Source organism: Siniperca chuatsi, linkage group LG5, assembly GCF_020085105.1.
Source record: "Siniperca chuatsi isolate FFG_IHB_CAS linkage group LG5, ASM2008510v1, whole genome shotgun sequence".
Taxonomy (NCBI): Eukaryota; Metazoa; Chordata; class Actinopteri; order Centrarchiformes; family Sinipercidae; genus Siniperca; species Siniperca chuatsi.
This window is the reverse complement of record NC_058046.1, coordinates 14,077,039-14,090,198: the sequence shown is the minus strand read 5'-3', so window position 1 is coordinate 14,090,198 and position 13,160 is coordinate 14,077,039. Positions and strand designations below refer to the sequence as shown.

The following is a 13,160-nucleotide window of genomic DNA, read 5'->3' as shown; positions in this document are numbered from 1 at the left end:
ACTGTAAACTGCATATACATATAAATATACTGTATATACACTGCATATTGAAGACAGCAGAGAGAAATTTCCTTCAAATAATCTAAAGTTACTCTAGAGTGTCAAAAATATTGTACTTAAATCTCCACAATCACATGCAGTCATGTTATGGGACTTATAGTTTCATATGCTTCTGTAAGAACAAGTTTAAAACCCGTTTATGCCTGCATCAGAGGAAAACAAACGTGATCAACAGTGAGAAGCCCAAAAAAACCCTGAAGTCAAAGGTAGTCACATTCTTGAACATTTATTTTGATGAACAGATTTGACACGATCTAAATGACTATCCCTGATAACAGCAAAGTAGAGGGATGAGAGCCTCTGGGAGAAACCCCTGGGGCGGTCCACTGTGTTCCTCAACTCCAGCCTAACAGGGAGTCCAAACTAGAGCTGCACTCTGTCTTTCCTTGAAACCTCCTTTAAGAGGCTGCCAAGCAGGAGAAAGATCATTAATGAGGGGGGAAATAAAGACAATAGCTTTTAGAGTGGACGCCAAATAAATTAGGTAAGGTGGTCACTCCACAAACTGGAAGCCCAGGAAAACATGATGCCTGTTAGGAAGTGTATTAGTATGAATATGTATAAGATAATTGTCATTAGAACTATGTTTTAGTCATGAGACAAATTGTGATGGTCATTATCCTACGTCACTACCTGTGTGCCATGGGCCTTAAAAGGGACAACGCTAAAAAGCATCCCAAATAAATTCATGAGTGGACTATAAACCTTTTTACTCCAGGTATGCTGCATTATTAGCTGAAACAGGAATATCTGCCTCAATCCATAAACCTCCATCAGAGTAACTGTGGGTGCACAATTTCCACTTCATAATGTGAGGATTTACACATTCCATTGAAAATAAAAAATAAAAACACAGGAGCAGACAACATATCAAGAGGTCATCTGCAACATAGCTCCTATAGTGACCACGTGTATTCATACAAGTCTTAATGTAAAACACAAAGCTTAAAATACAAGGTTTTTTTTCCTCTTGGAAAAAGCCCATAAAATATCTGAAATGTAACAAAATCTGGCATTGTGCCAATCATGCAAAAACCCCAACTTAGTCACAGGTTTCAGCATTAGAACAAACTAGTTTTCATCTACAATAAGTCTCTTTTATGTCCCAGGTATAATCAGGTCTGCAACTTTAACACAGTGTGATAAAAACATGACAGTAAAGTGAAAATTAAAAAGTTGAAACTATTAAACAAAGACAAGAACTCAATGATAGATAATCCAAGTTTTCCCTCAAAAGACTGCCACCAAGGAAGACAATACTCCTTTTCTGTGCGCACCTTTCTTTCATTCTAATGTTAGCAAGATTTCAGTCAAGCTATTCCAACAAAAGGGCAGCAGACTCAGAATGACCCGTAACAGCGATACAAACTGAACATGCCAGGCTGAGGCAGTGACCGAGGAAGCCAAATGGAGTACTGTTGGCATCAGAGAGGGAATTGGGAGCTCCAATAGAGAGGGAGCTCTGCTGACTGCCTATTTAGTCAGAGGTGCCCGAGTGGGTGTCTGAGTCAGTCCACTTCCACACAGGTCCTTCAGGAGCGACTGCGGTCCTCTTGGGTGCCCACCAGCATTTTACTGTACAGCTTCTGCTGCTCTTCTTTAAAAGTATCTTTTACCTTTCCTCGCTTCAATCCTCCATCCCTACAAAAAGAGTTTGAAATTAGTGACAACAACTATTGATGTAGTGGACAGTATTGTATTGCTGATTAGGTTCTACCAAAGCAATGAAATGCAGACCAAGTACGCTGCATCACAAACTTGCTGTTTATGACGCTGCTACAGACTTGATATGCAGTATTTATAGTGCCGAGTTAAAAAGGTCCATTAACCCATGGTATGAATGGCCACCCAGATGGTGAAGGAAGATTACTATCCCTTGTCAGTCATAGGGTTTGTATGAGCTGAATGGGTGTTATCTTACCACAGGAGGTCGACCAGTCCACCTTGCCTGGCTATGGCTGCCTTTACACGATTGGCGAACTGTACAGCATCCTCACCCTCCTGTTGGAGAAGATTGACATAAATATAACACAGACAAACAAGTGGTCATAACAAATAATGAACAACATAGCTCTTACCAACTATAAAAGCTGTATTCAAATAAGACGCCTTGTCAGTTGCTGCTGAATTGACAGGAAACATTCACACCCAACCAAAACTTGGGGGTTATTCTCAGTGGTATGACTTCATGACTGTACAGAGAGAGGCTCTGCAGTAAAATATGAAAACTTGGAGTTCCTGGTATGTTTTAAAATCATTGTATCTGCGCTATTTGCAAAATCAGTCCAGTGGTCACCTCACTATGTAGATGAATGAAGCTTACTCAATAGCAGGGAGATTAACTGAACACCAGTGGTCCGGCTGAAAAAAATATGCGCCACATTGCTCACTTCCAGTTTGGGAGCCAGTTGATAAAGATATACTTGTTCAGCTGAACAAATTTTCATTGAATTGCAAGTTTCGAACACAACAAAACAATTACCGGTAACTCTACTAATGTGCTGTTTCATTCATCAAAGAAAAATCTGTTGGGAAGCATTGAGTTAACCATGGAGTCTCACCTCTCTAGACATGGGAGGGAGGTACCACACACTGCAGACGATGGCCCAGCTGCTCATCATACGTAACAGGTAGTTGACCATTCCATACTTGCTGCTATTCCAGAAAGCATCTCCAAATCGGGGATCATACTATGAGGATTAAACACACCAGAATAAATAATCAATACATGTATTATATTGAAACAACTGTGGGGGAAAAAAATGCATAAATGTCAATGGTTAAAATGACATAGCAGGTAAAAAATAACATCTCACAGAAGATAAAAAAGACGTCACTCTTACCTTAATGGCCACAGGGTAGACTGTGGCACCAATCTCAAAACTGCCCTTCTTAAACATCATAACTGACGTGTTGTTAATGCAGGTACCTGGGGATTTAGAGTGTTTATAAAAAAAAATGTATTCAGACTTATGGGGCTTTTTATAAAAACTAAATGACTACAGTGCGATTGTGAAGTCTTCCTGTCTGTACCAGATTATTGAACAAGCTCACCTTCTGGGAAAATGAGAATGGGCAGTTTAGATTTATCTTCTACATGGTCACTCAATCTGCATACAAGAAGGATGAAGGTTATTACTAAAAATCTCATTTTTAAATTCTTAAGACACAAAATTAGAATGTACAAAAAACAACTATGTTTTACACCGACTAATACTCAAATTCAATACATTTTTATTACTTTACAACTCTAACTGAATGCCAACAAAAAGTCTTATAGACTAAGGGAAAAAAGCCCACAAGACAAAAATTGGTTGTAATGGTTGTAAAAAGGTTGTAATGCTACCTTTTGGCCACTAGATGTCTGTCTTTGACTTCTGAGCGTTCGAACCAAACGTGTGGGCAGGCCTTGACCATGGATCTCTGAATGACCCCCATCAAGCCACCGTGAATTTGGCCAACCTGATGCAAAACAATACAAACATGTAAATAGCAACACATCTATTTCTAGGAGAAATGTAATTTCAACAGACAAGCAGCTGCCACAGAAAAAAGTGACTAGTGTCAATGTTTCTGTAGCTTCTTGCTAGGCAGCAGTATAGTTACCATAGCATAGCAGCCATCACTGGCCAAGATGATGACATCAATGGGCGAGGTGTGGTTGGCAACACAGATTCCTCCATTCTTGGGTTTATTCTCACTGGAAAAGTGGAGACAGGAAGACTGTTAATCTATGTATTATGACGGCACTTTCTGGAGGATTTATTATCAAGAACTGAAACATTGTTGAGTGTGGTAGCAAGTGTCAAAATACACTTTTAGTGCACAATATGACAATGAAAAAAGCAATGCAATCACAAGTCAAAACTTAGGTACGCTTTGGTCCACTGCTTCACCCAGTCTTTATTGAGAAAAACAAAATCAACCCTTGGAGGATATGTTCAAGGTTTGACCCCCAGAGCATGCAGGACCTGAACATACTCAGTCCACATTCCAAAGATAGAGTTGCAATCTTAAATAGAGAGTGAGAGCAACACTTACTAAGTCACTTACATATTTTTAGCCCCAGACTAGAGAGGAATACATGTTACAACAGGCTAGGCCTTGATGGCAGACAAGGCAGAAAGCCATAAGAAGTGATACAGATCTTTGTCTCACCTATGAGTACTGTACTTTATCTGTATCAATCAATTAGTCCCCCCCCAATTGAATTAAAAGATAGAAATGATCACATTTTGGATCAATTTTCTAATCAGAAATTAAAGTGTGTCCATAATGGATATCTTACTTCTCTAAAATTATACATTTTGGCTGGCGCCTCAAGATATGAGCAAATAAATAATTAAACTTTCATTCTGAGAAGATGAGCTCTCTCACAAACAATGTCCCTTGATCTCAAACTCAGGTGGCATTTCAACAGTGTAATTTCAAATTCAGTCAAGCCTGCGCTGCAGTTAAACAAAAACACCCTCCGCTATAGACTACAATAGATGGGCAAATACATGAAGCATCAACTTCCTCCTCCACATCCTGTTGCATGTGCCATCCTCTCTATAAAAGCTCAGTCTATCGTTTCATGTTCCTTGTAGATTCTTACTCAGCCATATTTAAATAAAATGTACTACAGCTATGTGAATTCAGCAGCTCCAAGCATTGTGTTTTAGGTTTTATTGAGCGTGCCTTGGCTTTGTGTATGAGAAAGCATTACTAGGATTTTGTGCTTCACCTAGGTTCATATGCCTGCTGCAATGAATAAGAATGTAGACAGTCTGGGTTCCAGCCTCAGGCACCTTCCCTTTCATACTCGCACTCTGGGTGCTCACATTGCAACTGCTAACACCCCCTGGTTTCTGTTCTCGAAAGATAACTCATCTGTCACGCAGACCCCTCTCCTGTCATGGCAAGAGGTCTGCAGCAGATCGTGTTTGAGAAAGAAGAATGAGACTGTGTGAACAAGACGAGCAGCATTTGAGTGACTTGTTTTTTTTTTTGTTATTTTAACAAAAATATTATATCCATCTAAATTCAGTTTATGATAACTAAATCAAACACTTAATTGTTCTTACCTTCTGCTTAATCTCATGGCATTTGGAAAGTTATTAGTTGTAAGGTGCAATCTTTTGAGATGTTTGTTAAGTTTGCGTAAAACTTTGTGGAAAAATGTTTTGCCAAAAGCATAATGCTTTATAATGTCAAACTCTTAAGATACCATTTGTATCACTGACCAGTGACACTGTCATTTTATGCATGTTATGTTTTTGTTTGCCAAATGAAATTACTTCCAGGACAGAGAACAAGTGAGCATCAGTGAAACTGCATTTTCTTTAGTGAAGTCAATAATAAACCCCTGTTATACTTTTATAACCAACTTTTAACCATGTGCCAGAGGTGTAGCTGCATGCGATAAGTTATTAAGTAAAAGGAAAAAACGTCTATCAATATTTTCAGTGAGAACTTGAGATAGGTTGTCAACGCACGGTACACAAAAGCAGAAAAGATATTGAGAAAGTGATCAAGTTGAGAAACTGCATGGAAACATAAAAGCAATCAACCACCAGCAGCACATATCATGCTAACCTTTGTGATAAAGACTGACCAAAGAAAAAACTGGTAGCAAAAACATCTAGTGGGGATGATAAGAGGCCAACAACTCTAACCAATAAACCCAAGACAGTGGAAATTTGTCAGGCAAAGAGTATGGGTATTGTAGGAACGTTGCAAATAAGGATAAGGAGGAAAAAAACTGCATGTTTCTAAGCCAAAATTAGTGGATTTAAAATATTTTATAAAAATATCTGAAGTAATGACATGTTTTCCTTAAAAATAAACAGGGTTTTAAATTGTGCTTTCATAAATAGGCTGGTATATATCAGCACTGTGTCTAATGTCAAAGTGTTTTTGTCCCATCTGCCAGTGTGTTGTTTAAGGGAACCGGTCTGGCTGCTATGGGTCTTTTATTGATTATTGTTTTGCTTCCATTATTTCTCTTGACATCATTACCACAAGTCATGTGCATCTGACCTAATTAGATTACCTTAGTTTCTCATGTCGCATACAGCCTATCATGGACTGAACTAACTCTCCCACATGTGCACCATCTTCCCTTTTACCCATCCTGTCCTTAGCTGATAGGAACTGTGAACGCTTTATCAGGAAGTCTACCACTGCTGTGTTAAAAGTCTACTTGGAATGGGTTCATTCCCAATGAAAGTTACTAGTCACATAACTTGTGGTGGTGGAGGTGTGGCACAACAGCGTAGGTCCTTTACCTGTCATGGTAGGTTATAATGGCAGTCAGAGCTCTGACACATATTCTGTAGCACATCAAATGGACTTTCTGGCTCAGAAAGTTTTTAATCCTGCAAGAAGGAGCATACATACAACATGATTTACTTTTTGTGTCAAGACGGCAAGTCTGAGATGATCACGTCCAGGGATCTGAGCTGATAATTTTGATAAATTAAAAACAGACCAGCTTGTCTTACCTTCCGTTTGGCAGCAGCCCAACAACAGAGGTGAGGAACACGAGGAGGCCCACACCAGTGAAGGCAAGAGTTACCCTGGTAGAGAGAAAGACAGGCAGGTTGCACATAATCCTTCAACGGGGAATCCATGTTTCGGTTCGACAAATTTAAAAACTACTGGCATTTAAATGCAAGAACATGATCCTTCGCCATAAAAGTTTACGTCTGCACTACAAGCTTTCATTGGGAAGAGTAACCACTCAGATAACATGTAAAGGTCATGGGTAATGTTATCCAGGGGAGTGGGGTTCTTGTTATCAATTAAAAGTATCACGCTCTCCTCTACTCCCCACTGTCACTGATAACAGACTCCAGAACCTGCAGGAGGGCATATTAGGTAATGATTAAAATGGCCAACAGGTCGACTTAAATCTGGATGAAACAATCATCCAGGATGGAGAAGGTGATGATTAAATTGGGTGAGGATTAGACAAACATTAGAGGGGTTATGGTTTCATGCTAGTGAGTGAGCCAGGCCAATATTCAACTGGACAAGTATTGAAAGAGAGAATCTATTAGCTGGATGGGAAACTAGAATGATATCTGTTTGTGCAGCGGTGGCCTGATTCGTCTCCCCACTGGCAATTGGAAATGAGCCAGCCAGGCTTAGCACTGAGTCACTGTCCCTGTGCCTCTCTAAGCCGACCCTGAAAGAGGATCTCCCTCTTTTACTCACTGCATGTGCCATCATTTAATGTTGCTTATGTGTTCTGAAGCAGTCTCAAACCCCACGAAGTGTGCCCAAATCTATGAATTTTTACAATTCTTTAACAAGGCTGTATGCTGTCTCTTGTGATATAAAAGGCTACATATATAGTGGTATTAAAGGAAAAATTCAAGCCCTTGATTTCAAGTAATGGGGACGGATGGTGGTTCATGCACTGTCGCATAACAGCAACAAAGTCCTGGACTTGAACCCGACCCCGATGGCTGGGGTCTTTGACTATTTTCTTTCTCTGAGTGGGTTTGCTCCGACAATTCAAAAATATTCAGACTAGGTTGGAAAGTAAATTGGCCATGAATGTGAATATGTTGCCTGTGTACATGTGTTAGCTCTGTGATGGACCGGAGACCTGTCCTGTAGCCTACTTCTCGTCCAATGTATGCTGCTTCCAACCCCTGTGACCACGGACAGGTAATTGCTCTGTAGCCGGTCTGGCTTTGTGTTTTTGGTAATAATCCCCCAAACTCCCAGGCATCCTGGACTACCCACCACACACATTTTTCTACTTCAGTTGTGACTCCTCAAATAGAGTCACACCATCTCACTGTGTGGATTTGTATTTGATGGAGACAAAGATACTTGCCAGTGAAAGAATTTGGTAACTTTGGGTAGATATAGCAAACATTGTTTAAAAACCTCATGTTTTATCACTGAGGTTCTGTATCAGATACCCAACAGGTGATAATCTTAAAGTTTGTTAGTCAAATCCAAAAGTAGAATTTAGTTAAATGCAAAAAATAACGCATGAATTGATGTGGAGGACACGTATTTCCTGCTGCTGCAGTACTCAAGAGCCATGCTTTACTGGTAGCAGTTTTAAATTACTGACATTGTAATACTTGTACTAGTGTCAGTGTCTAAGTCACATTTTGGTTTTCTGGTGGTTATTTGTGCAGGAGGGGCTACATTTCCATTCGTGGCCCTGTCTCAGTGTGTTCAGTTTTTCTTCAAAAGCTTGTGTGGAAAGGGTTACTCTTCTATGAGAGAGGTACAGCCAATACCTGAGAGGCAGCAGGAAGCCGTAACGGATCAGCAGGCCCAGCCCCCATAGGACGGTCAGCCTCAGGCTGATGTAGTGGAAGTTGTTGTTGCTGCGGGTCAGCAGATTCCAGGACTCCAACTCCTCAGCAGAGAACCGCTTGGTCACCTCATCGTCCATGATGCTTGCCACTCCTTGCCGAGCAAAATAGAAGATGTCAGACATCTCAAACTCAGGGGCTGAGTCCAGGTCTTTGTTGCTGCCGCTCCGACGGATCTCCTTGATCTCCTCCTCCAAAGAGGTGGGCTCCTTGGCAATGATAGCTGGAGAAGTCAAGAGACAGGATGTCAGCAATACTGCCTTTAAAACAAATACACCTACTGAAGATGCACACATGCAGGAAAACGCACTGATAGCACATCTTACCATTTGAGTAGGGTTTGTACAGGAGGTGATTCTTTTCTTTGGCTCTCTCTATCCTAAGTGTGGCCCACTACAAAGAAATAACAAAAAAGGTGTGTAAAAATACAAGTGACCCAAAACACACGGAATGCAGCATATATGTGCTCACATTAAACAGTTGTTTATTGGGTCTGAAACACGTGACGGTCATAAAACATTCAGAAAAGGGAGCCCAGACAACATGCAAAAAGTTTCTGTAGTAACCAGCTGCTGCTATTAGCAAACTGTTGAAATGTCTGACTTTCTAATTTTGAACATTCAAGAAACTCATTCAACACAGCAAGTTCTTCATTATGATCAGAGTCACAACTGCTTAAGTTTTCTACTGGTAATTTCTCTATTCTGAGTGGTTGTTAATGTTGTCAACTGTCAGGGTGAAAAACTGCAACAAAGTTGAGGAAACAAGATTATGAATCCTGAGAAGTTGATCTCTTCCTGGGCCAATATCACACATAGCTTATCTGTGATCACAGCCTTGTTTTAAGAAACTAACATTGTAATGCCCACTTCCCCCTCTCTAATGTGTAGAATTTTGAGTGCACTCTGCATGCTGAGACAAAAACAAACGTCAGGCAGCGTCCAGTGAGAGGCAGGAAAAGGACAGTGTTCTAGCTGGAAGACGAGCAGGAAAGATCAGGAAAAGAATGACTGGGAGGTGTTGGATGTGTCTCACTTAGCCAACAGTTCATATAATAACAGGGAATAAACTGACAGTTCAACAAAGCTGCATGATTGTAAGTATACTCAAATACAGCAAAGACTGGCATGTTACTGCATGCCAAAAATGCTGGAATTAGTGTGGGGCAGTTGTAAAAAACTTCTAAGAATGTTGCCAGCACCTTATGGCTGCAGAAGTCACGCTGAAAAAAAACGTCACCTCTAAATCAGATGATTTTCATATTACTTTACATTAACTGAAGCAGAAGCATTTTATGAATTTGGGCAAACTGAAACCTGTTTTGACTATGTTCAGCCACCCTGAAAATAAAGTAATTTGACTAACTTTGCCCACAGTAGGAACATGTTCATTTGATTGATCTATGCTAATCATTACTCAGAATAGGCACTACTAGACTATCTAGCATTATTTTTTGCCTTCTTTTACAGCTACCTTTAAATCGTGTTGTGACAAGTTGTATTACTGAGTCATCGTATTAAAATGCAGCTGGAGTTGACAGTAATGATTCTTTGGGTGGAGAGAGGCGCACAGAGAGCTACTCCTAGTAAGAGAATGGGAACAATATAAAGCGGGTCTGTCATGCTAGCATGTCGCTAAAGAGCTGCGTGTGTGTGTGTGTGTGTAACTTATTTATCCCCTATGAACTATTACAGTGGGATTACAGCACAAACACCTTCAATTTAAGTTAGCAGAAAATTGTGATTTTTGTCACACTGATGGTATAACAGCAACACAAACTCTCTTTGAGCAACTAGTTGAAAAAATTAAATGCCACTGTAGGTCTTGTGTTGGACTTATGAATTCAGGAGAGGTGTTGGTTGTATCATGAGCTAAGAACATCACTCATATCTCCTACTGGTCTGTTTATTTCTGACACAAGATCTGCTGTCAGAGGTACATGCTGGAAAGTGATGACAGCTTTACTAGTGATAGAGATAGCAGGAGAGAAACTAGATAACTGTTTCTGGGGTAGGGCTGCACAATTAATCGCAATATTATTGAAATCGCAATACGGCCAAGTGCAATATCCAAACTACAGATGCTGCAATTTTTTGATAAAAAAGGTAAAATGTGTGACAAAACTGCATTATAATGAAATGTTGTAGTGCTGCAGAGATACCTTGGCCTACTCATCGTGATTTGAATAGCTTTTTCAGTGAAAATGAAAATTGTGATGCAAAAATGCTCATTCACACTAATCACGAATCATATCGCAATTTTAAATGTATCTTGCAGCCCTAGTCTGGAGTCAAATTGCCGAGACCACCATTAAATGGTAAATACTGACATCATAGTACAATAAAGCTGATGCATAAATGCCATCGCTAGTGATTCAAACTCATTTCTAGAAAATGAAAACTGCATATCAGTAAGCAATATTCCAGGCTGTTGGGGCCATGTCACAGACGACAGTTACTGACAAGGTCTGTACCACCGTTTTCCCCAGTTATGTAACATGGGGAAATGGCTCTGTGGCTGTAATGTTCATCTGTATCAGCCAGTGAAAACAAGGGTCACTGGTGAGTTGTGCAGGTGAAACCGAATAATTTAAAAAAATAAATAAAAACTCACTTCACCAGAACTGCAGCTTTAAAAGATATTATGTTACACAAGTAACTGCTTTCCAGAAGCAAAAATGACTTGTGTTGATTGTAAGGGTGGAGAAAGAATAATGCACAAGCAGAGCAAATGCAGACTGTCCTTGAAGAACAGAGCCAGTATCATCAGGATGTTTGGAAGGAGCAGGAGACAGGTTATTATTTTAACACACCTTTAGACATACTTTTACATTGTGTGTATACAGTGTTTCCCCTCAAACTGCAGTTAACATTTTGTTTCCTCATTCCATCAAATAAACACAGAGTAGTGGGTCATTATGCAGCATGCTCTTACCTCAAAGATCTTTAACAAGGTTTTCATGTAAAGACGTCGGATGCCGAAGGACACCCCAAAGATGGCAGGCACGATAATGAAGACCAGCAGCAGGGTGAACCACACGGTGAAGGAGATGCCCAGCAGGATACACACCAAGTTGTCAAAAGGGTTGAAGAAGAGCTCCATCTTGAAGTCAGGAGGGCAACAAAATCTATTAAATAGTTGAAATCAGACGGCAGAGCAGATGGCAGGGGAGGTATGGCCCTCCACCTCTTGGCCCCAAGTGGCCCTTACCTTTTGTCAGAAAAAGGCCTTCATCAAGATAACTATGGGATGGAGCTTTCCCTCAAACTGAACAGAGAATCAATACAAGTACAAGTGACCATCTTGATGTTGCCATCTTGGGCAATACTAATTAATTTCAGCATTTTCACCATCAATCGGGTCTCAAAACTCAGCTAAATTCAATTCCAGGAAAAGGAAGGTCAAATCTTAAAAGCAGCTGCGATGAAATAGTGGCAGGTCCTTGCTGCAGATGTCCTTTGCTATTTGAGTGAAGCCTCCCGCTGGTGAAAGAGATGTAAACAACTGGTCACAGCAGGTGGTTCTCTTGTCTGGGGAAGATCCAGAGGCTCCGCAGCTCACTGTCACACAGACCTGCAAAGATGTACAAACAATAATAATATGTCCTCTATGTGTACATATCGTGCAATTTCATAATGCAAGACATTAGACGTGTCCCTGTCATCATCCTCTATGTTTTTAAATACCGGTGTGCAAAGTTAATGCTAGCCTCTGGCTATTCTGAAAAGAAATGGATGCCTCTAATCTTGGGAAAAGGTTGATTTATGGTCATGTATCACATTGCAGTTAAGAACCCGTTAATTATGCTAACGTTACTGTTATCGGCCACGGTGCAGATGTAACGTTAGAGGCCCTCCGTCCTCATCCCCTCTGATGATGCAGCAGGACGGCTAACGAGCGGCTCCATCACCAACACAACCACACTGAGTTAGCTATGCTCATCATTGCCAACACTTAACAGCCAACGCTTTCTAGGACAATATAACAGCCTCCATATCCCACAAAAGGCAATTACTTACAAGCACGACCTAACATAGCGGTGGGTAGTGAGACTCAAGACTACTGTACCCACACGGACGATTTAATGTTTAAAAGTTAGCTTGTGGCCTCCGAGCTAACGGTTATGCTAAATGATGTATCCTGGCGTGCTCCACCTCGATCAGCTAGCTTGCGACCAGCCCTCGAGAGGACCGTCCGGGTGTACATGAAATGCTGAGCCGACCTTTTTGTTCTAAGCTTGGATTCGCGACGTGAACTTTGTATCTCGCAGGTTATTATCCTAACCAACAGTTAACACACATGTAGTTTAACGGAATTAATAGTTCACCAACCTTCAGTCACTGTGTGTCCTCGCCGGTACGGTAGAGTTTTAGTGGTCACTTGGTCTTTGTCTTGCGGACTGTAGCCAAACTCCACCCGGCGGACAATATGGGCAGACAACGGGCGGCTCTTTGCTGGCTACGTATTTGAAACGACTAGCCCTCGACCGGCCCACAAGACACTCCGTTCTGCCCTGACACTTGGTGGTCAAAATAAGATACTGCATTTACATGGTATTTGTAAACGATTCGGACCACTAGAGGCGCTGTAGAGCAATGTTTTGATGAGCGGGTGTGCACGTGATATCACCATAAGCAACTTTGCCACAGTCGCTTTGCTGAGAGGCAGACAAACATTAACCTGCAATGGATGCATTCAAATTAAACACTTAGAAAATGGTTAAAAGCCGTTGTGCAATGCACTGCACAGATTCAAAATTCAAGCATGTTTTTA

At 40.8% G+C, this 13,160-nt stretch overlaps 1 protein-coding gene across 3 annotated transcripts; it reads right to left on the bottom strand.

Moving 5' to 3' along the window:
* Nucleotides 1-270: 270 nt before the first annotated feature.
* On the bottom strand, nucleotides 271-12,915 carry LOC122876168 (glycerol-3-phosphate acyltransferase 4). Of its 3 annotated transcripts, XM_044196149.1 has the most exons (14): nucleotides 12,719-12,915; nucleotides 11,598-11,960; nucleotides 11,322-11,489; nucleotides 8,714-8,780; nucleotides 8,310-8,610; nucleotides 6,546-6,620; nucleotides 6,330-6,419; nucleotides 3,667-3,760; nucleotides 3,407-3,522; nucleotides 3,115-3,170; nucleotides 2,904-2,989; nucleotides 2,622-2,750; nucleotides 1,982-2,061; nucleotides 271-1,701 (listed from the first exon to the last, which is right to left on the bottom strand). In XM_044196149.1, exons 3-14 carry the CDS (start codon nucleotides 11,487-11,489, stop codon nucleotides 1,593-1,595), a joined length of 1,371 nt encoding a protein of 456 aa, XP_044052084.1. In that variant the 5' UTR covers nucleotides 11,598-11,960; nucleotides 12,719-12,915; the 3' UTR covers nucleotides 271-1,592. The 3 variants fall into 3 exon arrangements, with proteins under 3 accessions (XP_044052084.1, XP_044052083.1, XP_044052085.1); XM_044196148.1 differs by having other exon boundaries at nucleotides 11,322-11,960; XM_044196150.1 differs by lacking the exon at nucleotides 12,719-12,915 and adding an exon at nucleotides 12,407-12,580 and having other exon boundaries at nucleotides 11,322-11,960.
* Between the last annotated feature and the right edge of the window lie 245 nt (nucleotides 12,916-13,160).